The sequence below is a fragment of the Olea europaea genome, unplaced genomic scaffold, assembly GCF_002742605.1.
Source record: "Olea europaea var. sylvestris unplaced genomic scaffold, O_europaea_v1 scaffold911, whole genome shotgun sequence".
Classification (NCBI taxonomy): domain Eukaryota; kingdom Viridiplantae; phylum Streptophyta; class Magnoliopsida; order Lamiales; family Oleaceae; genus Olea; species Olea europaea.
Genome location: NW_019267589.1, coordinates 56094 through 83335, shown reverse-complemented (window position 1 = coordinate 83335; position 27242 = coordinate 56094). Strand labels below are relative to the sequence as shown.

The 27242-nt window shown below is 37.0% G+C and overlaps 2 protein-coding genes across 2 annotated transcripts; both read left to right on the top strand.

The window, feature by feature from the left end:
* Positions 1-2430: 2430 nt before the first annotated feature.
* Positions 2431-3168, top strand: LOC111392276 (18.5 kDa class I heat shock protein-like). The gene has a single exon (XM_023017578.1). It carries the CDS (start codon positions 2579-2581, stop codon positions 3050-3052), a length of 474 nt encoding a protein of 157 aa, XP_022873346.1. The 5' UTR covers positions 2431-2578; the 3' UTR covers positions 3053-3168.
* A 14253-nt stretch (positions 3169-17421) lies between these two features.
* LOC111392281 (17.3 kDa class I heat shock protein-like) lies at positions 17422-18207 on the top strand. The gene has a single exon (XM_023017587.1). The coding sequence runs from the start codon at positions 17571-17573 to the stop codon at positions 18042-18044; it is 474 nt and encodes a 157-aa protein (XP_022873355.1). The 5' UTR covers positions 17422-17570; the 3' UTR covers positions 18045-18207.
* The last annotated feature ends 9035 nt before the right edge of the window (positions 18208-27242 follow it).

The following is a 27242-nucleotide window of genomic DNA, read 5'->3' as shown; positions in this document are numbered from 1 at the left end:
TGAGAGTAAATTAGTGATTTCACAATATGTTAATGGAGAAAATAAATTGTAAGGACTTTTTGTGCAATGAATGCTAGTGATAGGGATGTTTTGCACAATTAAGACGAGCGATTGGAACATTTTGCACTAATTATCTATATTTGAAAGAAGGAATTAACAAAAAAAGACAGAAAAGTTAAACTCCGCAAGAAAATGTTGAAATAAGGGTGCAATTGTCAAATTTGAAATGATAGGGATGATTTGCACAATGAGTGCAAATCATGTGGACATTTTTTGCTAATTACCCTTAATTCGATTGGAGAAAATATTCTTTAATTCAAAGTAATTAGTTAGCCATGTTCTATAGGTGGCAAATTTGATAAATTAAAAAATTGTAGTAGATAAAGATGAAAATTGGGTCATTATACAACATTTCAAAAAACTATAAACCCTCAGCCAGTATTGTCAAGATTGGTGCTATAACTAGACCCTCATGGGGTGACTGAGTTGGTGAAGTAGGTGAACTCGAAGGCCTTTAATCACGAGTTCGATTTTCTCTACCAACACTTTTTCAGTTGAACATGTCGTACCGGGCTTGCCTAGTACGATTTATTTGGCTGGCATGGTTTGCAGGCTATTGTGTCAGCCCGAGGTTTTACCCAGTTCGCACCCCGAAAGATAGCGGTTGTGGGTTATCCCGTCATTAAAAATAAAAAAAATAATAAAAAAAAAAAGTTTGTTGCTATAACTAAACACTGTTTTTAACTCTTGGGGAGCTATATTCACATTTATATACTAGAACTTAATGCCTTTCTTATCAAATGAGTCATCGATCTAGCCATCTTAGTGAAAACATCTATTAATATTTGATAATAGTCCGGCAATCCTAAAATGCCACAAACTTCGTTAACGTTCAGTGGTCTAGAATTGTTCACAACTTCCAAATTAGTCGATTCAACTTTGATTCTATAGTAAGTCATAACATGATTGAGGAAACCTATTCGATCAAGAAAAAATTCACATTTCTTGAATTTGGGATATAACTTCTCTATGTGCAATGTGTACTACACCATTTCGAGTTGCTTCTCTTGCTACCAATTATCCTATAGATTACAACATAATGTCGCTAGTGAATACTATAATAATTTGATCTAGATATTGATGAACAACTCTAGTATTAGATCCAAGAAAATGCCGAAACATTAATTACACTAAAAGATATAAATATAAATTGACCAGAAATTTATAGTGCCCGTATAGCAATTTCAGAATTCCATCTTTAGAATGTCACATGAGTTAACATTCAGTTCAAGATATCGTGACCTTGAGCCATTCTTATAAGATATCTTAGCTCCCTTCAACTTGTCGAAAAAATCTTCTATTCTTGAAATATGTTATTTTTTCTTAATGGTTAAACTATTCAACTCCCAATCATTTATACGCAAAATTATCGATCCATATTTCATTTTTGTAATTGTATTTTGAACTCCTACAATTTCTTTGGTGTTATTTGGCAGGTAGTGTTGTATACTGGCCTCGTTCCTGGTACTAAATCAATTGTAAAATTTACTCGACTGTCACGCGAAGCACCAGGTAAATCCTCTGATAATGGGTTTACAAAATCCTTTAAACTAGTACATGAATGTTTTTCCATCAATTTCTTTGCTTGTAGTAAAGATACTAGGCATGGAAACAACAAAAATCTCTTTGAAGTAATAGTTTTGAAATTCTTTTGCACATGGGATATATTTTTTTCCCGCTTTTTAATCACACATGCTTAAAAAAGTCATTTTTCATAACTTCGAGACTTACGTAAAAGCTTGAGAATGGATGTTCTATTATGTGTATGATGGATTAGGACGTATGTAAATATACGAGCACATAAAGTTACTTGAAACATTAATAAGCACGTGCACTTGCGTGTCTATTGTTACAATCCAAAGAGACCTTACACTCGTTTGTTCTAATTAATGTAAGCTATTGTTGTAATATTGTCAAAAAGATATTGTAATCCAAAGAGACCTTACGTCAGCAGGTCGCCACGCTAACGCAACTGGTGAGGATTAAAAAAATTAAATTTTTAATAAATTTTGATAAAAGTTGATGAAATGTATGGTTTAAAAATTATGGATCACATAAAATGTGTGGTTAAAATTAATTGTGAATTTAAATTTAAATTAAAATCTCCACTGACAAATTTGCTAGAATTAATTATTTATTTTGATTTAAATTTAAATTTGATGTTTTAGCGTACCAAACAAAGGCTAAAACCTAAAAAATGAGAAGGCGGGTGGGGGTGGAGTTAAGACACGTGTCCACCTAAAATTGGTAATATTAAACAAACATTTCTAGGCTGCTCTAGAATATCTTATTGTGGAAAAGTTTTTGAAGATGGATATTTCTCCCCGAATGCTCGCGAACTCTCCATATTTTTCATGTAACTTGCACATTCAACCGTATGCTCTCCTATAAATTCTTCCACTTCCAATTTTCTACATCACGACGAGTTCCATCGAACAATATTTAGTTTTCTCACAGTTTGATCACACTACAATCTACAACTAAATTATGTAAATCTTCCATTTAATTTTTCGGAAAAATGTCGCTAATTCCAAGTGTTTTTGGCCGACGAAACAATATCTGGGATCCATTTTCTCTCGACCCCTTTCAAGACTGGCCGTTCAGTTCTGCCCTGTCCACTCAGATTCGTTCCGACCTTTCCAACGAGACATCTCAGTTTGCTGCCACTAGGATTGACTGGAAGGAGACGCCGGAAGGCCACGTATTTAGGGCCGACCTTCCGGGGCTGAAGAAAGAGGAAGTAAAGGTTGAGGTTGAGGAAGGTAACATACTGCAGATTAGTGGCGAGAGGAGCAGGGAGAAAGAGGAGAAGAATGATACCTGGCACCGTATGGAGAGGAGTTCTGGCAAATTCCTCCGGCGGTTCAGGCTGCCGGAGAATGCGAAAATGGATCAGGTTAAGGCCAGCATGGAGAATGGTGTGCTAACTGTAACTGTGCCCAAAGAGGAGGTGAAGAAGCCTGATGTCAAAGCCATTGAGATTTCTGGTTAAAGACGATAAACATCAAGAAATTGATTTGAAGGCTCACGTATTTGTATGCGTGCATATGAATTGGTGCATGTTATTTCACAACTGTGTTTTTGGGTGAAATGGTTGACTTTTGAAGTGTAATTATCTATGTTTGTTGAATAAGCCCTTGTTTGATTTTCATTACATTACATTCTATTTTTCTCTCTCCTATTTTTAACCACACAATCTTCCATAAAATAATATTACACGTAAATCGAAAATTTTTCTTTCTTTTTCAACCACTCATTTTTCAAAAAACACTATTCTATACATTAAATTTTCCCCGTAATGGGGGCCAAACAGCTTCTAAAACTTGTTTTATTTGTATATATTTTTGTAGTACTCTCGAGATAATTTTTATTTTTAAGGAGTATATCCTATCTAGAGTTTTGGATTTTTTTAGAGAAATCATTCTGAGGCAAAGGTAATTGGAACAAAATTAGAGCAAAATTTAAAAGTTAATGAAGTGTGTAATTAGCAACAATAAGATAGAAACAATAAATTGCTAAAAATAGCTACATTTTTTAAAATAAATAAAAATAAAAATAAATTATTGTAACTATGCTGAAAACAAAACGATATTTGTAAACGAAACATAATTACGGAAAAATAGTTAAATTCTTTTCTTACTACTTTTTACACTTCTCACACAGTTTTTACTTATTTTGGTGATGGTGGAGGATAGGTGGGGTTTAATAGGAAGATGAAGTATTTTTTTATTTTGTGAGTATTTTTTAAATTATTTTACGTGAGATTTGTTTATAATTTTTTTAAAAGTTGGAACTCTATCGACAGTAATTTATTTTTTATGTTATTTATCTCTTTTCTTTTTATTTATTTAAAGAGGAGGGTGAATTGGTGATTTTACAATGTTTTAATGGAGAAAATAAATGGTATGGATTTTTTGTGCAGTGAATGCAAAGTTTTGCACCAATTATTCATATTTGATTGAAGGAATTGACAAAAAGAGATGGAAAGGTCCAACTCCGCAAGAAAATATTGAAATGAAGGTGCAATTGTCAGGTTTGAAACGATAGGGATGATTTGTACAAGGAGTGCAAACAATGTGAATATTTTGTGCTAATTATCCTTAATTCAATTGGACAAAATATGCTTTACTTCAAAGCAATTAGTTAGCCATGTTCATTAGGTGGTGATAGTACCAATATTCCAAACCCTGAGGACTATTCCTCGAGGACCGCCTACGTGTTCCGCCCCACTTTTCTGCCAAGAGGTCCTCGAGATATGTTAGTCCTCGATGACTATTTTAATCCTCGAGGATTGCATCCTCGAGGACTTACTCACATGACTATGGAAACTCACCTCTTACTTTCTTGAGAATATGTCCTCGGGTAAGTATTCATTGAGAGGTCCTCGATATATATGTATATGGTTGACGAACAGACACCTAAACCCCCGAGGACTCTTTATCAACTCTAACACCACCTATCATAAAATTCTATTACGAATAAGACATTCTTCTCAAACAGGACTCTATTGGATAAATACGTCCAACAGGCACAATCCTACTAGGAGTACACTACCTACCTCTATAAACACCAATCTTGGACATTATTCAGGTACATTCACATTATTCTAAGTTTATACCTCATGCACATAATTTCCTTTCTGACTTAAGTATCGGAGGGGTGACGAGAACATATCTTGTTGTATTTGTTTCAGGTACTGAAAAACTACGATTGTGCTCATTCAAACTCCTCAAGTTCGGGAAATCAACATGTACGATTTTTGGTAGCATCATTGGCACCTTCTGTGGAAAACGCTGCCAAAAGTCATGGTTAACACGCGATCAAGTCTTCCTCCCGCAAGCTCATCCGCTTCCGTCCCTCATCCTACTGAAGATCAACTGGCTCCTCAAGAAGAGTCGTCAGAAGTGCCCGCACCCTAACAAGCAATCGTCACAACTGAAGCCTTCGAAGAGCTACGTAGGCAGAGCATGGTGCTTTTATGGCTGGTGCTTAAGACTGACCACCAAACCCCGCAATTAGCGGAGTAGGAACCTCGGGTATTTATAATATGGCCTAGGGCTCGAGGTCGGTTGCTATGAATTTTGGAGAGATTGCCCGAATCGTTCAAGAAGGAATTACAGCTGGCCTGCAACGGAATACTCGGGGGCCAACGGGTTTTACCCCTAAGACCCCATTCACGCCAGAGATATTGTCATATTCCCAGCTCAACAAATTGAAATATTCTTCTTACGGCGGCTGTCTCTGCCCTCATATACGCCATAAGGTGTGAAGTCTTCAAGATGTCCTTATCAAAGACCCGACCACAAACAGTGATCGAGCTCCTCACCCCGAGCTGAAAAATACATTAATATGGAGGAAATGCTGAATCCAAGGAGATCTGGTCCTTCCCATGAAAAGAACGAGAGCAGGAAGCAACATGATCTCATTTTTGGACAAGAGCATCCTCGGGAAAAGGGCAAGAATGAAGGGCCACCAGAGCCTCTCACCCGGTTGAACACCTCGAAGGTAAATATCTTAATGGAGATCAAAGATATGAAAGAGTTGAGGTGACCTTAGAGAATGAAGTTGTCCCCGAACACAAGAGATAGGAGCAAGTATTGTGAATTTCATTGATATCATGGGCATACCACGGAGGATTGTCAAGCCTTGCAGCGGGAAATTGAAGCCCTTATTAAAAGAGGGCTGTTAAGGAATTATATTGGTTATAATAAACGCCCGAGGAATGACCGTGACAATCGGAAAGATCCTGGAGCCGGAAGAAATGCTCAACCCACTGTCGGGACCATTATTATCATCATTGGAGGCATAATATCTGAGGAGACACAGTAGTAGGCGAAAGTAATATGCCCGCCAACTGCTCATACCTCAAAGAAATCCCATGATAAACTCAAAGATATTACCTTTGGAGCAAGAGATTTGGAAGGAGTATCATATCCTCATGACGATGACTTGGTCGTCTTTGCAATTGTGGCTAATTTCGAAGTAAAGAGGATTCTAGTTGATAATGGGAGTGCAGCAAATATACTTTCGCAGGAGGCTCTCACTAAAATGGGGATCTCTCCTAAACAGCTCAAAGCAGTTAAAACTCCTCTATAGAGATTTGAGATCAGTTCTCATCCCCAAAGTAATGGTCTAGCCGAAGTCACCAATCCGATTATATTGCAAGACCTCTGATCCAGGATTGGAGATGCAAGAGGTGCCTGGTCCGACGAGTTGCCCTCCATACTTTGGACTTACAGAACATCCCACATGACTGCCACTGGGGAGACCCCCTTCATGTTAGCTTTCGGAATCGAAGCTACCATTCCCATTGAAATAAGGTTACCCAGTAAAAGAAGACTTGAACTCGAAGAAGCAGGGCGCACCACCGAACATCTCGACCTCTTGGAAGAAGTTCGCGATCAGGCAGCCTTAAGAATGGCCTCTTACCAAGACAGAGCAGCAAAATATTTCAATAGAAAGGTAAGGCCATGAAGATTCAGAGCTGGAGATTTGGTGTTAAGAAGGGCCAAAGCCGCTGGTCATGCTCCGAAAAAACTCGATCCAGTTTGAAAAGAGCCCTTTGATGTCATACGACAACTCCTAGGAGGTGCATACAGTTTGAAGGATACTTCGGGAAGACCACTCCCAAGACCATGGAATGCCAAAAACTTAAAGGTATATTACAAGTAACTCACTCCACCATGTTTCAGAAATAAGGCCTACGTGCCAAATCAATTCTTTATCATTAATAACGCCTACGTGCCAAGTCAATTTTTATCATTAATAAGGTTTGCGTGCCAAATCAATTTTTTATCATTTGTCTAGCCTACGTGCCAAGACTATTTTTTTCAAGCCTACGTGCTAAGTTCATTTATAAAGTATATTACAGCTAAAGTTAAATTCGATGATATATCACATTACAAAAAAAAGCCTTGCCCCGCGCAAGCACTAAAAGCCTTGCCTCGTGCAAGCATACAAAGCCTTGTCCCCGAGCAAGCAACAAAAAGTCTTGCCTCGAGCAAGCAATAAAAATCCTTATCCTGCGCAAGCATCTAAAAGTCTTGCCCCGCGCAAGCACTAAAAACCTTGCCCCGTGCAAGCACACATAGCCTTGCCCCCGAGTAAGCCACAAAAAGCGTTGCCCCCGAGTAAGCAACAAAAAGCCTTGTCCTGCTCAAGCACCTAAAAGCCTTGTCCCGTGCAAGCACACAAAGCCGTGCCCCATACAAGTACTAAAAGTCTTGCCCCACGCAAGCACAAAAAGCCTTGCCCTGTGCAAGCGTACAAAGCCATGCCCTGTCCATAAGAAGCTTTGATTCATAAAATAACACCAAGAGAAAATCCCGAGCAACGCGATATGCCCGAACACATCAACACCTAGATCTACAAACGGCTTCGATTGACAAGGCTCGAGAATTAACATCCTCAGTGTCCTTGAGATATGATTTGAATCTGTGTCCTCGAGAGTTTTTCACTGAAAGTCCTTGAGATGTGGTCCAACTAAGTGTCCTCAAGATATCACCTAAACCCATGTCCTCGAGATACGGTTTGACTTTATGTCCTCAAGCACTGGAGTCCTCGTGACATGATCTTGCTCCATGTCGTCAAGATATCACATGCAGCGCCACCTTGCATGCCCCTGGGATGTGGTCAGTCGCATTGCTCCCCCTAAATCTTCAAAACGAAATACACGAGTAGCGTGCTCGAGACATACAATGACGAATGTCCTCGATGAGTGATACCATTCCTCAGGTTAATGGTGACTGCAGGTGTCCCATTCCTTGTGGTGTTTGGTATACGTCCTCCAAGGCCTCAACAAAGGGAACACCAATATAGTTCCCAAACCTGAATAGTCCTCGAGACGAATACGAACAAGAGTCATCAATCATTATACTAGGCTACTCTTACACTAAAAATATTGCTCGATGATGTTATATCGAGGACATCACTTGCGAGATAATATCCTTTTAAATTTAATATGCTCGAGGATGTCTCTAAGAGTTAAAGATTTTTTATGCTCGAGATTATAGGAAAGGCAATGCCTAAAAACTAGATGCTCGAGAATAATAACCTGAGGACATCACATGCAAAATTACATCTTTTATAAATTTAGTGTGCTCGAGATGTGTGTGGCCTCGAGTACGTCAAAATTATACATGAAGGAGATGTTCATTCACTAGCAAAAATGTTTTATAATCATCGAGCAAAAAACTTGTCCAAAATTACAAATAAGAGATTGAGGTGGGGACACTATCCTATATGACCAAGGAGAGGGTCGAGGTTGTGGATGTCATTCTGCACGTCGTCATCAAGGCCTTCCTCATCATCGTCCCCACCTGCTCCTCCATCCTCCGACCCCAAGAGCTCTAGAGTATCGGCGATAGAAGGCACCGTCTTTAGGTCATCTGGGGTGACGTCGAGTAAATTCGCATGGAGGAAGGCCCGGGCCTCCTTGAGAGCGTGGAAGTACGCCCCCAACGCGTACTCATCCTTAGTCTTGTCACGGTCCTCGGAGGTTTTGAACTCCTACCAGACCTTGATGCGAACCCAGATAGCAACGAACACTATCGAACCTACACGAGAGTAACACCAATCCCAAGAACGCCAATTTGATTCGAAGTTTACGGATTTAATTCCTAAACGATAAATTAGGGAACCAACGATATATTAAATCGAAGACCTCCTAATTACACAATTTAAGAACCTCACCCAAGGTTCCGAACGCCACAAGAAATCCCAACCGGATCCCTTGATAAGTTCAAAGTCCCGAAAAACAAAGGTTTGGAAGAAAATTGCCTCTCTGAATTAATTCTCAAATCAAAGTCTGTTCAATAATGAAAGATAGAAAATAATTTATACTACCCTACGAAACAAGGAAACCACGAAATTCTAGAGTCCTAAAATAATGAAACTTATCAAAAATAAGAAATTGAATCAAATTAAAATTCTCGCAAAAATTGGAAATTCGCGTCTTCGGTTTTGCCCATGCGACCGCATGGTAGAACTTGGTGCGGTCGCATGGTTGAAGATGTTGCCGCCTCTCGAGTTTTGATAGCCACCTGTGCGACCGCATGCCTGCGACACGGTGCGGTCACATGGAGTTATGGATTGATCCTTTCTTCGGCTGCTTGAATCACGTTGTTTCATAGGCTTCCGGACTTCGACCCCAACACGAAAGTTGTCACTAGCTCATGGACTTCAACATAGTATGCTCCGTGCCTCGATCCATCAATTGTGCCACTCGTATTAGCTTCCCGAAGATCGAACTTGGTTTAGGTTTCTACCAATCAAACTCCAATGCTTTGGTTCATTTTGGTGAAACCCGTATCACATGATCCCCTCCCTATTTGAGAGGATTCGACCTCAAATCTGCACCTGGTTCAAATACTTGGCCCCTTGTCCACTCCTTGATTGATATTTTTGAACCCCGTAATGCCATGAAAGATAGTCTCATCGTCGAAGTTCATGATGCTCTCCAAATGCGATGCATCGATTGGATATTCAAAAGGTGTTATCCCTTTACGAAAATCCGAATGCATCAACGTCTCATAGTCCTGCATCAAAGAGTTATACAAAATAAGGAGGAATGTGTTAGACTTCTCCAACTCCCGCTCAGACTCACATTTTTTCACGAAGAAACTCGCTTCATAATTTTCTCTCCGCTTAAGTGCTCGTTCTTTTCTTTCTTGTGGCCCCACTCAATTTATATCACTCCTAGCCACCTCTTCAGTTTCTCTCGAGCTCTCATTTTGTTTATCTGTATTTTTTCTCACATTCTCACCTCTCAACCTCACTTGATCATCATACACTTGTTGCGGCGTCATTGGTACAAGCAAAATAGATTTTCCACCCATTTCAAAGCTATACCAATTTTTAAACCCATCATGCCTTACCCTTCGATCATATTGTCATGGCCTATCTAACAAAATATGACCCGCATCCATAGGCACCACATCACACAACATCTCGTCCTTATAACTCCCAATAGAAAAATTAACAACTACTTGTTTATTCACCTTAGCCTCTCCACGGTCATCTAACCATTGTAATTTGTATGGCCTAGGGTGTTTAATTGTAGTTAAACATAATTTTTCAACCAACCTAGTACTAGCAACGTTTGTACAACATCACCCATCAATTATTAACACACATACCTTGTTTGTAACATGGCATCGAGTATGGAAGATGTTTTCCCGTTGTTGCTCATCTCCTTCCACCTTGATTTGAGTGTTGAGTGAGCGCATAACCACAAGTGCTTCACCATCTACCAGATACTCCACCACTTCACCACCACTAACATCCTCTAGCTCGGGCATCCCATCTCCATCGCTATCACTAACCACTTCCCCGTGGGCACTCAAAATCATTGCTCTTTTATTTGGACATTGAGATGCAATGTACCCCTTCCCTAAACATTTGAAGCACGTAATGTCCGGACTCCTAGTATTTTGTGAACCCATCTTGTTTGTAGTATTTCCAACAACCTCTTTATTCGCCTTTGGTGTGCCGGTTTTATTGTTTGCCATAGCCTCATCAACCCTTTCTTCTTCCCCTCTAGGCTTCCAAGATGAATTATGACCCGATGGAGTCCTAGCCGGACCTTTCCTCTTCAATTGCCGCTCCACTTTCATCGCCACATGCAACATGTCTTCAAGTTCTACATAGTGTTGCAACTCAACCACATTAGCAATGTCCCGGTTCATCCCATTCAAGAAACGTGTCATGGTGGCTTCCCGGTCCTCCTCTACATTAGCCCGAATAATTAAAATTTCCATTTCTTTGTGGTAATTCTCCACACTTCTTGACCCTTGGTACAACCCCTGCAACCGTTGATAAAGCTCCCAATGGTAATGGCTAGTACAAACCTCTTCCTCATAACTGCCTTCAACTCATCCCATGTTCGGATTGGTCTTTCCCCATTCTTTCGCCTTGAAGTGATCGCCTGATCCCACCAAGTGATGGCGTAATCAGTGAACTCCAAAACTGCAAGCTTCATTTTTCTCTCCTCCGAATAATTATAACACACAAAGATAAGCTCCAACTTTTACTCCCATTCTAGATACGCCTTCAAGTCACTCCTACCCTTAAATGGCGGAATGGAAATTTTGATGTTGCCCATACCTCCATCCACGTCATCTCCATAATTATTTCGACCTCGACGTTCAAACCTATCTCCTTTATTCCTCATTCCACCCAATTCAACTCCATTGAACCCAATGTCATCCACATCACCACCATAACCAAATTCATCATGAAATTCCACCCTCGGTTCCCGCCGTCCCGGTTTCCTAGTATTAGGCACCTCAACCCGTTTGTTCCATACGCAAATTGGTAACCGATGTGTCAATCTTTTCTATCCTATCACCCATATCCTTCAACATTCGCTCAAACCTACACATCACATCCTCTGGCATATTTGTTCAAGCACCAACCCGACTTCAGTTTGACCCTTCGCTGCAAGACATCCTAAATACTAAATTTTATATGCCTTACTTTTATATCGCTCGGAAATCAATCAATTTAGTTTTTTTTCCTCAAATAATCTCACCACTCAGCTTTTTACCTCTCAATTGCCTCCGTTTAGTGTTCTCAAGAACAATAGGTGGCTTTAAACTCGTGAAATAATAATTAATTGTTCAAGACTCAATAATCAGGAAGTTAAAGGACTAAGACAATAAATAAATTTTTTGGAGGGACTAAAAAAAATTTTTCTGACAGCTAAACAGTGACGATGGTACGGACGTGAACAGTTTTTTTTTTTTTTTTTTTGTGGACTCTTACAAAGGGAAAACGATTAGGACACTAACATAACAGACGGAATTGAATTTGGACTCTAGATGAACCCGAAAAACAACTTTGAATTTTTTTATTTTTTATTTTTTGTATTTTGACGGATCTAAAATAAGACTCTAACGAAGTACACAAGAACGAAATGAAAACAACGAAACTGACTCAACACAAATTGAAAGATATAACTTCGAACTTGAAGCCTAAGCTCTGATGCCACCTGATGCAAACCTGGATAGCAACGAACACTATCGAACCCACATGAGAGTAACACCAATCCCAAGAACGCCAATTTGATTCTAAATTTACGGATTTAATTCCTAAACAATGAATTAGGCAGCCAACGATATATTAAATCCAAGACCTCCTAATTACATAATTTAATAACCTCACCCAAGGTTGCGAATGCCACAAGAAATCCCAACTGGATCCCTTGATAAGTTCAAAGTCTCGAAGAAAAAATCGCATTTCTGAATTAATTCTCAAATCAAAGTCTGTTCAATAATGAAAGATAGAAAATAATTTATGCTACTCGAGGAAACTAGGAAACCACGAAATTCTAGAGTCCTAAAATAATGAAACTTGCCAAAAATAAGAAATTAAATCAAATTAAAATTTCGTAAAAATTGAAAATTTACGTCTTCGCACTGTAGAACTTGGTGCGGTCGCATGGTTGAAGATGTTGCCGCCTCTCGAGTTTCGCTAGCCACCTGTGCAACCGCATGCCTACGACACGGTGCGGTCACATGGAGTTATAGTTTGGTCTCTTCTTCGGCTGCTTGAATCATGTTGTTTCATAGGCTTTCGGACTTCGACCCCAACACAAAAGTTGTCACTTAGCTCATGGACTTCAACATAGTATGCTCCATGCCTCGATCCATCAATTGTGCCATCCGTATTAGCTTCCCGAAGACTCGAACTTGGTTTAGGTTTCTTCCAATCAAACCCCAATGCTTTGGTTCATTTTGGCGAAACCCGTATCACATCAGACCTTCTCCTTAACTTCCGCGAGCTTGCCCTTGAACTCTTTTATCTTTTGCAGAAGTTTGAACCTCGCATCCTCGGCCTCATCCTCGTCCTTTGCAACACCAAGGTCGTCTCGAGCCTTCGTAGCCTCCCTCTTTAGGTTATCACACTCTTTAAACAAAGCCTCGAGCTCAAGGATCCTCCTGTCCTTAGAAGCCATTGAGGTCTCCACCCCAGCCGCTCTCTTGGCCTCCTCAATTCCCTGAAGAGATAGTCCTCGAGCTATACTCAACGTCTAAAAGAGAAATGAAGGAGTATTAATCTCGAGGAAGAAACTGAAAGCTTAAATCAAATATTCGAGGATTACCTTCATAGTGAGGAGCTCGAGAACCTTCATCCCGTCCTCGAGCTTTACCTCGTCCTTGCATTTGGAAACAAGACCGGGAACAAGGTGGCACCGTTCGAAGTCTAGATAAGGGAATTCACCAAAGGAACAGTGTCATCCTTGAGATCAACTACCTCGAAAGGAGGTCAAGAAGTAACGACTCAAGGAGTAGGAGATCTTTGACTCAAATGCACGGGACTCGAGGGTTGAGGCTTTGCTCGAGAAGTTTCGGTAGGCACTCTCATGCTTTGCTCGAGTAAGCATCGAGGCCTCTTCTTACTCTTTTTCTTTGCCGGAAGCTGGCCCTGTGGAAGGGCATCAGCCCTTGTGTTAACAAAATTGTGGAGGACTCGAGGATCAAACGACATACCTGCAAGAACAGAAAACACACACTTTAGAACGAGCATTAGATCAAACTGTTTTGGAAAAACAAAAGAACAACCCTACCCTCGACGCCTCTAGTATCTGCTAGATCTATAACCTCTTCCCCAATCTCCTACATCGTCGAGAAAAGGGGGTTGCGCCCCACCAGCATCCTCCTATGATCTTCTAACACATCTGGATACAGTTGGCCGCCACAGAACTTCTTCACTTCGGGAATCCCCCAATCAGGCCAGAAAGGAGGGTTGGGTTCTTGAGCAATAACATAAAACCACCCCTCCCTCCACCCTCTTAGAGAACTCGCCATCCTTGGGACCTTAAACCCTCCTATCATCGAGAGATAATCAAAACAGGTATACTGAGGATGTTTCTTAAGCTCAAACACCAGTCAAAGGTAAACATTGGCTCGATATCTAAGTACCTACAAGCTATAAAGAAATACACAAGCATTCTCCAGGCATTGGGCACTAATTGCCCCAGGCACATGGACTGCTCGACCAATAAAGTAATAAAAAAGTGATGAAGAGGCCACCTAAAGCCGGCCTTAAGGGTCTCCCTAAAAATGACAAACTCCCCTCGTCAAGATCGAACAATTCTATCCTCGGGGCTAGGGGATCTAACGTCACAAATAGGCATAAGGCCATATTCCCTAGCCGCAGCAATAGCTAAATGTTCTTTTAACTTACAGGGCTCGTCGGGATAATCAAAGATCATATTAACCTGAGCATCGGGTGTAGCCTCTAGGGAAATAGCCGTTGGTATTATCGAAGTACCTACATCCTCGCTACTACTCGAGCTACTAGATAGATCACAACCCTCACTACTTGACATTACTCAAAGAACTTAAGTCCTAACTTAAGAGTCTCAAGCCTTACCTGGAGTTACCCGACGACTTGAGAAGTTCCAAAGTATTTAGCTCGAGTTCGATCTCACAGAGTTTGGATTTATAGTGGGTAAAAGTGAAAAACGAGGGGGTGAACAACAGTATTTATAGGTGAAAAAGACAGGAGGCCAAAGGTCGCCATCTCTGACTGTCCATGGAGACACATGTCACTCATCCAAGCCAACTCTCTGCAATGGTCATATCAATACCGACCTTTATCGTCAGCCCATATTTCCCAACGACCGACCTATGGCGAGGTATTTGTAAGCATGTGCACCCAATCCCAGAGTTCGCACTCTATGAGGGGTGCACGGGGGCCAGTGATAGTACCAATATTGCAAACCCCGAGAACTATTCCTTGAGGACTGCCTACGTGTTCCACCCCACTTTTCTGCCAAGAGGTCCTCGAGATATGGTAGTCCTCGATGACTATTTTAATCCTTGAGGATGCAATCCTCGATGACTTGCTCACACGACCATGGAAACTCACTTCTTACTTTCTCGAGAATATGTCATCAGGTCAGTATTCATTGAGAGGTCCTCGAGATATATGTATATGGCCGACAAACAGACACCTAAACCCCCAAGGACTCTTTATCAACTCTAACACCACCGGTCATAAAATTCTATTACGAATAAGACGTTCTTCCCAAACAGGAGTCCACTAGATAAACCGTCCAATTTGCACAATCCTACTAGGAGTACACTACCTACCTCTATAAATAACAATCTTGGATATTATTCAGGTACGTTCTCATTATTCTCAATTTATAGCCTCACGCACATAATTCCTTTTCTGACTTAAGCATTGGAGGGGCGACGAGAACATACCTAGTTACTTTTGTTTTAGGTACCGAAAGACTATCGGGAAATTAACAGGTACGATTTTTGGTAGCATCAGGTGACAAGTTTGGTAAATTCAAAAATTCTAGTAGATAAAGATGAAAATTAGGTCGTTGTACACCATTTTAAAAAGTATAAACCCCAGTCAGTACTGTCAAGATTGTTGCTATAACTAGACTAATCTTGGAAGCTATATTCACATTTTTATTACTAGAACTTAATGCCTTTCTTATCAATGAGTCATCGATCTAGCTTTCTTGGAGAAAACATCTATGAATCTTTAATAATAGCCCGCTAGTCCTAAAATGAGGCAAATTTCATTAACGTTCAATGGTCTAGGCCACTTGTTTACAGCCTCCAAATTAGTTGAATCAACTTTGATTCTATGGTAAGCCATAACATGGTTGAGGAAACCTATTCGATCAACAAAAAATTCACATTTTTGAATTTGGGATATAACTTCTCTATGTGCAATGCGTCCTACACCATTTTGAGTTGCTTTTCTTGCTACTAATCCTTATAGTACAACATAACGTCGCCAGTGAATACTATAATAATTTGATCCAGATATTGATGAACAACTCTATTATTAGATCCATGAAATTGTTGAAACATTAATAACACTAAAAGATATAAATATGAATTGACTAGAAATTTATAGTGCCCATATAGCAATTCCAAAATTCCATCTTTAGAATGTCACATGAGTTAACATTCGGTTCATGATATCGTGACCTTGAGCCATTCTTATAAAATATCTTAGCTCCCTTCAATTTGTTGAAAAAAATCTTCTATTCTCGAAATATGTCATTTGTTCTTAAACAATTCAACTTCAATCATTTATACGCAAAATCATCGATCTATCTTTCATCTTTGTAATTGTATTTTCAACTTCTACAATTTCTTTGGTGTTATTTAGTAGGGAGTCTTGATAATTGGCCCCGTTCCTGGTACTAAATCACTTGTAAATTTTACCCACTTGTCACGCGAAGCACCCGGTAAATCCTCTGATAATAGGTTTATAAAATCCTTTAAAACTAGTACATGAATGTTTTTCCATCAATTTCTTTGCTTGCGGTAAAGACACGGAGGCATGGAAACAGCATAAATCTCTTTGAAGTAATAATTTTGAAATTATTTTGCACGTAAGATATATAATTTATTCATAATTTTTAATCACATATTGTTAAAAAAAGTCATTTTTTATGATATCTATTCTTTAAAAAAAAAAAAAGCCAATATCTTTTTGACAATATTATAACAATACCTTACATTAATTAGAAAAAAAATAGCATAAGGTCTATTTGGATTGTAACAATACACTCCCCACGATTGCACCCTAGGAGAGCGCAAATGGCACTCCAAAAATAGCCGATAATAAGAGCCTATTCTTATGAATGCCGACGGGAGGTATAACCAACAATTAAGAATACGAAGAAAGAAAAGTCATTGGTTTTGATAGTTCTCCATTGACTTCTCTCTTTACCCCCTTTACATATGATCCTAAATGGGCATACAAGTGAAAAGAATAAGGGAGTAGATGAATTTGATGTTCTGTCTTTAAAGTAAACAATAACTTGAAATACCTTAACTGTTGAGTTAAAACCTTTGAAAATCAAAATTTTCGTAAATTTTGATGAAAGTTAATCAAATGTGTGATTTAAAAGTTGTGAATTTTATAAAATATGTAGTTAAAATAAATTTTTGACTTAATTTAAATTAAAATCCAAAATTTAATTTGCAAGAATTAATTAATTATTTTGATTTAAATTTTAATTTGATATTTTAGCGGACCAAACATAGTGTTTGTTTGATAGAAATTTTGATAATTAATTTTTTGATCATTAGAAATAAAGTGAATTCTATTTGTGAAAAAAATTTAAAAATTACAATTTTGAAAGTGAAAAAACGTTAAAAAAATTAATTTTAATTGATTTTTAGGCCTCACGGGCTCAAACATAAAAATGGAAGGGAAAAAAGAGAGAAAAGTTCGGACACTTGGCCACCTAGAATTGGTAACATTACATTTCTAGGCTACTCTAGAATATCTTCTTGTGGAAAAGTTTTTGACGACGAATATTTCTCCAAGAATGCTCTGGAGCTCTCCATATTTTTCATGTAACTTGCAGATTCGACCATATGCTCTCCTATAAATTCTTCCACTTCCAATTTCCCGCTGCACAACGATTCCCAGCAAGCAATCTACTTCTTAGCGTACTGACAGTTTGATCAATCTACAATCTACATCTAAGTTCTCCAAATCTCACTTATTTTTTCTTAAACATGTCGCTAATTCCAAGTGTTTTTGGCCGAGGAAGCAACATATGGGATCCATTTTCTCTCGACCCTTTTCAAGACTGGCCGTTTAATTCTGCACTCTCCACTCAGATTCGTTCCGACCTTTGCAACGAGACATCTCAGTTCGCTGCCACTCGGATTGACTGGAAGGAGACGCCGGAAGGCCACGTTTTTAAGGCGGATCTTCCGGGGCTGAAGAAAGAGGAAGTAAAGGTTGAGGTTGAGGAAGGTAATGTACTGCAAATTAGTGGAGAGAGGAGCAGGGAGAAAGAGGAGAAGAATGATACCTGGCACCGTATGGAGAGGAGTTCTGGCCGATTCCTCCGCCGCTTCAGGCTGCCTGAGAATGCAAAAATGGATCAGGTTAAGGCCAGCATGGAGAATGGTGTGTTAACTGTAACTGTCCCCAAAGTGGAGGTGAAGAAGCCTGATGTCAAAGCCATTGAGATTTCTGGTTAGAAGACTCAAAATACAAAGAAATTGTTTTGAAGTCTAACGTATTTTGTATGCGTTCATATGTATTGGTGTATGAATCTTATAACTGTGTTGTTGGTGAAATGGTTGACTTTTGAAGTGTGATGTTCTATGTTTTGTTGAATAAAACTTGTTTTATTTGAATATATTTTTAGTGTATCTTAGAGATAATTTTTATTTTTAACGTGCATATTCTACTATGTGGAGAATTTTTATGAATTTAGAGGGTTGAAATTTTAGAGTATTTTCAACAAGTTTTTTATATTTAATATTTAATTTTATTATTTTTTATCTTCTATTTTAAATAAATTTTCTATTGATTGTTTTATTAATTTTTCTACATTGAAAATTAAAATATTTTAAATAAATTTAATTATAGAAAATTAAAATATTAATTTAAAGAGTCTTTTAAAACGTAATTTTATTTAAATTAGAGATTTTACATTTGAATAATATTAATATAAATACGTAGTAGATCAGTATTGTCACTACAATAGTAATTTGTTGGTTCGGCACGACATTATTTATCGATGGAGTAGACGACTGAATATACAAAAATTCAAACTTATATATGCTAATTTTCGTCGTTTCACAAGGTTTTTTTCTTTAATAATTGCGGAAAGTACAATAATCGGCTAATAACGTTATAAAATGTGAAAGAACAACTAGGATATTCGACACACACAAATACTTCTAACACTTGCACGATTTATTTTTTGCCTTCAAATTCCATTAAGAGATAAACATTATGCTATGTACATGACACAGAATATTATTTAATGCCCATTGATATTTTTTAGCCACAAATGATTTCAAATCGAGTCGAGGTTCATGAAAAATTTAACATTTATAAATTAATTAATTTTCTATTTAATGCCTATTGATATGTTTTCCGTGGATGAATTATAAATTTATCATATAAATTTGGAGAGTTTTTCCTAATTATTTATAATGTGAGAAACAACTGCGACAGAATTCTTTTCTGAGATCGTCGTATGTACTTTATTTAATGCATTGATGCCGTGATTAGATGAAATAGGTGGTGAACTTATAATATTTTGTATATTGCATTTTAAGTTTACTTTTCGAAATTCTATTGTTTTATGATTGTCTTTAGAGTGTGTAAGAACTTAAATCTACTGTACGTCGACGTGTTGAACGAGATGATAGCTAGGACTGTTTACATCGAAATTTCTAACCGTGTAAATGAATCAAATATAATTTTATTTAACACTTAATTAATTAATCTTTAAGAACCCTTTTGAGGAAAAATTAGGAGACATTTTGATGATGTTGTGGTACGTTAATCAAATCTTTACGTGTGTTGTTTTATTCATGAACATTTACTTGATTTCTAAGAATGTTATGAACCTTAGTAATAATTTAGGGTGTGCTCTCTTTTCCGTTTTCGGCCAGTTTTCTGTTTATGATTTTTCAAAACAGTGAAAACGTGTTCTCTTACCCATTTTTGAAAACGCAAAAAAAAAAAATTAAAAAAAAAATTGTGAAGAAAACGAAAAACGACCAAAATGTCGTTTTGACTGTTTTCTATACAAAACTCCATAAAATTTTAAAAAAAGCGACATGCCTTTTGAAACTCAAAACCAAATCTTCATTCTCCTTTTGAAACACAAAACCAAATCTTCATCACTTTTTTCGAATCCATTCTTTGCCTTCTTCTCTCCTGGATGTCGGCTGTGGGTGATTGACGTGGGTTATGTTTGGTCGCACACTTCAATCGGCGACGAAGGAGATGTGCCTGTGTCAGCACCAGCGTGGTGACGCGATGCTGCTATGAACACAGCGTCGCGACCCAAGGAAGCTGACGCTACTGTGGTTTGGGGCTGTCTCTGCCGACGATCGAAGAGAGAGGCTGCAGTTCATCGCGATGGGTGATTGACACTGTAAATTTGTCCAGAATCTGCCTTCTCTCTCTTTTGGGGGGTTTTTTGTTTTTGATTTGGGAGACAATGGATGTTGATGGTGGTTGCAATGGTTTGTTTGTGGTGGCATTGGTTGATGGTGGTGGTGGGTGGTGTTGATTTTGGCAGTGGTGAGTGGTGTGGGTGGTGGTAGTGGTTGATGGTTGGTGGTGGCAGTGGTTTTGATGGTTGATGGTGGTGACAATGGTGTTGATTTTGGTCGATGGTAGTGTTGGTAGTTGTTTCTGTCGACGGTGGTTGATGGTGGTAGACCTGGTGGGAAACACATTTTCCAAAATTTCAAAGAATTTCAGAACACGTTTTCCATTTTTTTTTTGTTTTAAGGAACATTTATCAAAATGTCAAACAGAACGTATTTTCAACAATTTCAAAATACATACTCAAAATACAAAACTCAAGATGAATTCAAGACTCAAAACTATAAAATTAAAACGCGAAGACAACACACCCTTAGATTCTTTTCAAAACTCTGGATGTTATCTAATTAGTATAAATCTTTTAAAATTTTTACTTTTTTTTTTTACAACTAATAACTTGATTATCAATCTTCTCAACCAAATTCAGATTCTTGATTGTCATGGTGCACTTCATTAATATATCAAGGTTCTTAAGATTTTCTAGTTTCCTCCAATACATTATAAAAAATATCTCCTTTAATTAAAGTAATGTGAATATATAAGATAACTTATAAAAGACTGAAAATGTATTACGTTAAACGTCCCTAGGAATGCTGGATGGATAGGACCACGTAGGCCCAGTCCAAACAGGGCACCTAATTGGGCCTAGGTGGCCCTATCAAAGAAGATTTAGCCTTCGTTTGACCCCCTTTATTTGGATATATAATAGGGTAATAGTTTTCTTTCGAAAAATGGATGGGGATAAAAGAATATGAAGTTTTCGATTTACGTGTAATATTATGTTATTAAAGATTATATAGTTAAAAATAGAAGAAAGAAAAAGTTAAATTAAATATCTTATATATTGAGTTAAAATCAGTGTTCTAAAAGGTTTAATACGTGGCGATGCGTTGAGGCCAAGTTATCGGCAATGAGAGCTTAGGCAAGACTTAGGCATGAAAAAGCATAAAAAAAACGTTTTTTTATTTTAATATTATTTTAATTTTTTATAAATCAAAAAATTATTTAATAATTAAAAAAATACTTACTAAACATTTAAAAAAGATTTATAGGAACGTTATACATTTTTCAAGGTTTTTAATGAAAAAATAAGTTTCAAATTTAAATACAAAATAATAAATAAATAGTATAGGAATTTAAATCTAATTTAACTCTTTATCAAACTTCAATTTAATATCGTCTTCTTCATCTAATTTGTCCTCTTTGTCTTCCAATACAAGTGATCCTTTTAAATTATGGCAAAATAAAGAAATTAGTCATTGATAATTTTTTAACACCACATGTAGAGACCAAAAATAAAATATTTTGTTTCGTTCCAAAATAAAATTTTCTTATGGGACTCAAATATAATTTGAGTCATATTATTATGTCGTTACGATACTTCCTAATAGTCCAAATTAAACTTTGGTCACGAAAGTAAAATTTCGCGTACTTGATTTTCTTAAATTTTACAAGGTGTTAAAATATCTATTAACCGACAAAATTTTATGTTAATTTGGTTACATTATTTTTCTTATGACACACTTATTTTAATACTACCATTTCGGTTTCCATTATGTAAACTATTTTATCATTATTATTATTTTTTAAATTGGACATATTACTTGCATGTTTTATCATCCATCATTTATACTCCAACTTACCATTTTAATAAACTTCCATTTTATTTGTTGTTAACTATCAAAAGATATATATTTATATAAATAAAAATTTTGTCATTTGATCATTGGGAAGTTACGTGCCCTGTTCATCCGTTGAAAATCAACATTTCAAAACCATAACCACCAACAATTTCTAAAGGCACGTCCATACTCATTGTTAGAAAACTAACATTTCAAAAAGGCCATAAGCCCCCACTCCCACCCCCCACCCCCACTTTGCATATTAATAAATTCCAAATCCATTAACTGCTTTGCCAATCAGTTTCATTTCCTTTTTCTTAAAACTACCATTTAGTGTTTGATTATCTCACAAACCAATTTCATTCCCGTAAATTGCCATATGAATTCAAAGGATTATAATGGCACGTTCCTATCCCATTTTGCCATTTGAATTTGGAAGTTTGTCTTTTTTATGATCCAAGATATTATTTATAAAACTACCATTTCAACTTACCATTAACCACCATAATCATCAATTGCTATTGAGTTTGGAGGCTACTGTACGTCCTGTTCAATATCCATTTGAAAGTCAATATTTTAAATTTTAACCTCCCCACTTAATTTTGTAACCTCCAATTTTAAATATAACCACCACCCCCATTTTCTCGAGTGTAACCTCCATTTTTTTTAATACATCTACCACCGCCACATTATTTAGAATTTGAATTAAAACAGCCATTTTCTTTTAAAAGTCCCCAACTCACACGCATAAGTAACGTTTTATTATAATCCCATCTCTCTCTCATGCACAGACACAAAATTCTAGTGTAAATGGAATGGCATGCTCAGCCGCCTTCTCAATTTCAACTCCTTTAGCCATGTTTTATCGCCCAAACTATTATACTCTTACATAAAGTTATTTCGCCTTTTTTCTTTCATCAACATAAAGTACTTTAAATCTGGAATTTCTAAAGAAAAGGCAAGAAGTACGCTTCGGTTTATTCCTTTGGACACGAAAGGATATTCAAACTCCAAACATTAAGGTAGAGGTGTTTCGGCGCTTTTGTAAGTGATGTAAGATTTATATGTTTTCGTTTGCGTTAAACTTCTTATTGTGTTTCTCATGATGGAATCATCGGTTGGTGGTTTATACAAGATATGAAGAGATGATTATGATAAATGAAATGGGGTTATCAAAACCTAAAAGTAAGCGGGCTGACTGATCACCAATTCGCTTGAAATTGACGGTGATACAATCGAATAAAGTTTGCATTTCTGAAAATATATATTTTTATCATCTACTTAAGTGCTTCCTACTAAGTATTATTTATAGTACTCATCCCTACAAATAATTTTACAGGTTAAAATCGAGGCATGACAGTGGTTGGCATAGTGGCAAGTGTTCGACGATCTCTAATGCTTTCGATTTCTAGTAAACATTTCCATTTATGTAAACATTTTATGGATACTTAGATGACAATTTTTAGAAATGTTTTAATGTTTATTTTGTTTAGTTTCATAGATGATGCATGTTAACTAGAATTTAGAGGTGTTGGATTGAATATGTATGAAGTTTAAATTTATGCTAGGTTAAATTTCAGATTCTGTCCTCATATTTGAAAATGGTATAACTTGGGCTATAGTACATTTTTTAAGTGAAAATCAGGGGGGTTTGAAAAGCCTATGAGTCTTCTAATAGTGGCCTTTAGAATTTCTCAAAAATATCATCTGAAAAAAAAAGTTATGCTACTTCCATTTTATTTGTTGTTAACTATCAAAAGATATATATTTATATAAATAAAAATTTTGTCATTTGATCATTGGGAAGTTACGTGCCCTGTTCATCCGTTGAAAATCAACATTTCAAAACCATAACCACCAACAATTTCTAAAGGCACGTCCATACTCATTGTTAGAAAACTAACATTTCAAAAAGGCCATAAGCCCCCACTCCCACCCCCCACCCCCACTTTGCATATTAATAAATTCCAAATCCATTAACTGCTTTGCCAATCAGTTTCATTTCCTTTTTCTTAAAACTACCATTTAGTGTTTGATTATCTCACAAACCAATTTCATTCCCGTAAACTGCCATATGAATTCAAAGGATTATAATGGCATGTCCCTATCCCATTTTGCCATTTTAATTTGGAAGTTTTTGTCTTTTAATGGTCCAAAATAATATTTATAAAACTACCATTCCAACTTACCAGTAACCACCATAATCATCAATTGCTATTGAGTTTGGAGGCTATTGTACATCCTGTTCAATATCCATTTGAAAGTCAATATTTTAAATTTTAACCTCCCCACTTACTTTTGTAACCTCCAATTTTAAATATAACCACCACCCCCATTTCCTCGAGTGTAACCTCCATTTGTTTTAATACATCTACCACTGCCACTTTGCTTAGAATTTGAATTAAAACTGCCCTTTTATTTTATAAGTCCCCAACTCACACGCATAAGTAACATTTTATTATAATCCCATCTCTCTCTCATGCACAGACACAGAATTCTGGTGTAAATGGAATGGCATGCTCAACCGCCTTCTCAATTTCAACTCCTTTAGCCATGTTTTATCGTCGAAACTATTATACTCCTACATAAAGTTATTTCGCCTTTTTTTCTTTCATCAACATAAAGTACTTTAAATTTGAAATTTCTAAAGAAAAGGCAAGAAGTACGCTGCATTTTATTCCTTTGGACACGAAAGGATATTCAAACTCCAAACATTAAGGTAGGGGTGTTTCGACGTTTTTGTAAGTGATGTAAGATTTATATGTTTTCGTTTGCGTTAAACTCCTTATTGTGTTTCTCATGATGGAATCACCGTTTAGTGTATACTTTGGCTAACGTCAAAGGGGTCAAACCAAATAAAGAAACGAATATTATTTTAATGCTTCGGGTTCCGAGAATTCGGGGCAGTACAACTTGGTATTAGAGCCTATAGTGCATTTTTTAAGTGAAAATCAGGGGGGTTTGAAAAGCCTATGAGTCTTCTAATAGTGGCCTTTAGAATTTCTCAAAAATATCATCTGAAAAAAAAAAGTTATGCCCGTTTTAGTAAACTGCGTCGTCTCGAATTCGAGATTCCTGTCTAGCATATTCGAGTAATATTTTCATACTTCAAACGTTATCGTCGAAACCCCAAATTTTTATATGTGATACATATATGAATGCTTTAGTCCCTATAAAAATTTCATAAATTTTAATAGACATTTGCTAGGCCAAATATATTTTTCTTCCGCTGTTGTTAAATTCGTAATTGTCGATTTGCCTTCAAATCTTTTACAAAATCAAATTTTGCTACATTTGCCTAAGTTTATATGGATAACTACCTTCCATTATATTTTTATATATATAAAAAATTATTTTGGATTTATAAAATACTTTGGCTAACGTCAAAGGGGTCAAACCAAATAAAGAAACGAATATTATTTTAATGCTTCGGGTTCCGAGAATTCGGGGCGGTACAACTTGGTATTAGAGCCTATAGTACATTTTTTAAGTGAAAATCAGGGGGGTTTGAAAAGCCTATGAGTCTTCTAATAGTGGTCTTTAGAATTTCTCAAAAATATTATCTGAAAAAAAAAGTTATGCCCGTTTTAGTAAGCTGCGGCGGGCTGACTGATCACCAATTCGCTTGAAATTGACGGTGATACAATCGAATAAAGTTTGCATTTCTGAAAATATATATTTTTACCATCTACTTAAGTGCTTCCTACTGAGTATTATTTATAGTACTCATCCCTACAAATAATTTTACAGGTTAAAATTGAGGCGCTTTAGTCCCTATAAAAATTTCATAAATTTTAATAGACATTTGCTAGGCCAAATATATTTTTCTTCCGCTGTTGTTAAATTCGTAATTGTCGATTTGCCTTCAAATCTTTTACAAAATCAAATTTTGCTACATTTGCCTAAGTTTATATGGATAACTACCTTCCATTATATTTTTATATATAAAAAAAATTATTTTGGATTTATAAAATACTTTGGCTAACGTCAAAGGGGTCAAACCAAATAAAGAAACGAATATTATTTTAATGCTTCGGGTTCCGAGAATTCGGGGCAATACAACTTGGTATTAGAGCCTAGGTTTATTTTTCTGTATACTTGCAATAGAAATCATATCTTAGGAGTGTTGTGTCACATATAAAGTTGATCAAACTTTTTTAATGAGGATCTTGAACACTATGCCCACCATAGCCGCACCATGCCGATTTTGAGGTAAAGAATGTTTTATGATTATACTTGTATCTATGTGATGATTATGGAATAATTATTTCAGATACAACATTTGAAATGTATTTATGAATATTAATGTATGTTTGAGCTGAATACCTTTTGTGAATAATCATTATTTTGCAAATTATTTTGAGAACGTGACCATATTAAATGTTTATTTAAGTCCTCAAGAATTAACTAAAACCTATTAGATACCCACTAATTAGACTTTGAATAACTGGTAGGAAGATGAGTTCATTAATGCCTCATCGATGTGAGATCATGAGACAATATGAAGTGTACGGGTGGAATCCAACGCACAATATGCATGAGCACATTTGGGAGATGCTTGTAAGGTGGATAGAGGTGAGACAACTAGGCTATATGGTCATTAGTCGTCGAGCCACCCGCCTTCTTATTGATACCTTACAAGAATAGTGGCTGGAGACTGTCGAATCAATTTATGATTATTTATAGGGTATTGTTGTGCCTACTTTGCCTCGAGAGATTAACTATGAGGCCTTTTGCATGGAGCTGATTGATCGGTGAGAGTTGGCCCGACTCACGATCCCTGAGGACGATAGTGTACCTACTGAGATGTACATTCATGATGATGCACCTCCACCTATTTCAGACGACGAGACACAACCTTCTAAGAAACATAAGGTTCATGGAGGCTGGATTAGTAACGATGATGAATAGATAATCAAAATCTTAGTAGATTTTATTAGATTTAATTGTTATTGATGTCTAGTAGGATTCCTTTTGTTTTCCTGTTGATTAGCGTCAGACGCTCTATTATTGCTTTGTATTCCTGTTAAAGGATTCTATTTAGATGATAATAAAAGATTTTGAGCTATAAATCTCTTCCCTATATTGTGCAAGTATTGTCGACTTCCCTGAATGAGATTACATTTATGATGGTATATAGGACTATGACACTAGCAAGGACAATTAGGGAATTAAGACGAGAGATTGATGAGTTGAAACAAGTCCTGGCTGCTCAGGCTGCACCTCCAGCTCCACCAATCCCACCAGCACCGCCAGTGCCATTGGCATATCCACATATACCGTCTATTCCGACGGTAGAACAGTTTCGCAGATATCGACCCCTACCTTTGATGGCAAGAAAGACCCTCTGCCAGCTGAAGAGTGGTTGCGTACTATTGAGAAAATCTTTCGGGACATCTCTTGTCCAGAAAACCAAAAGGTATTATGTGCTGAGTTTATATTAGTTGGAGGATCAAGCCATTGGTGGGAATCCTCATCACG

Excerpts from the sequence above, each read along its gene's own strand:
- LOC111392276 (XM_023017578.1), top strand. The coding sequence starts at position 2,579 with ATGTCGCTAATTCCAAGTGTTTTTGGCCGACGAAACAATATCTGGGAT.
- LOC111392281 (XM_023017587.1), top strand. The coding sequence starts at position 17,571 with ATGTCGCTAATTCCAAGTGTTTTTGGCCGAGGAAGCAACATATGGGAT.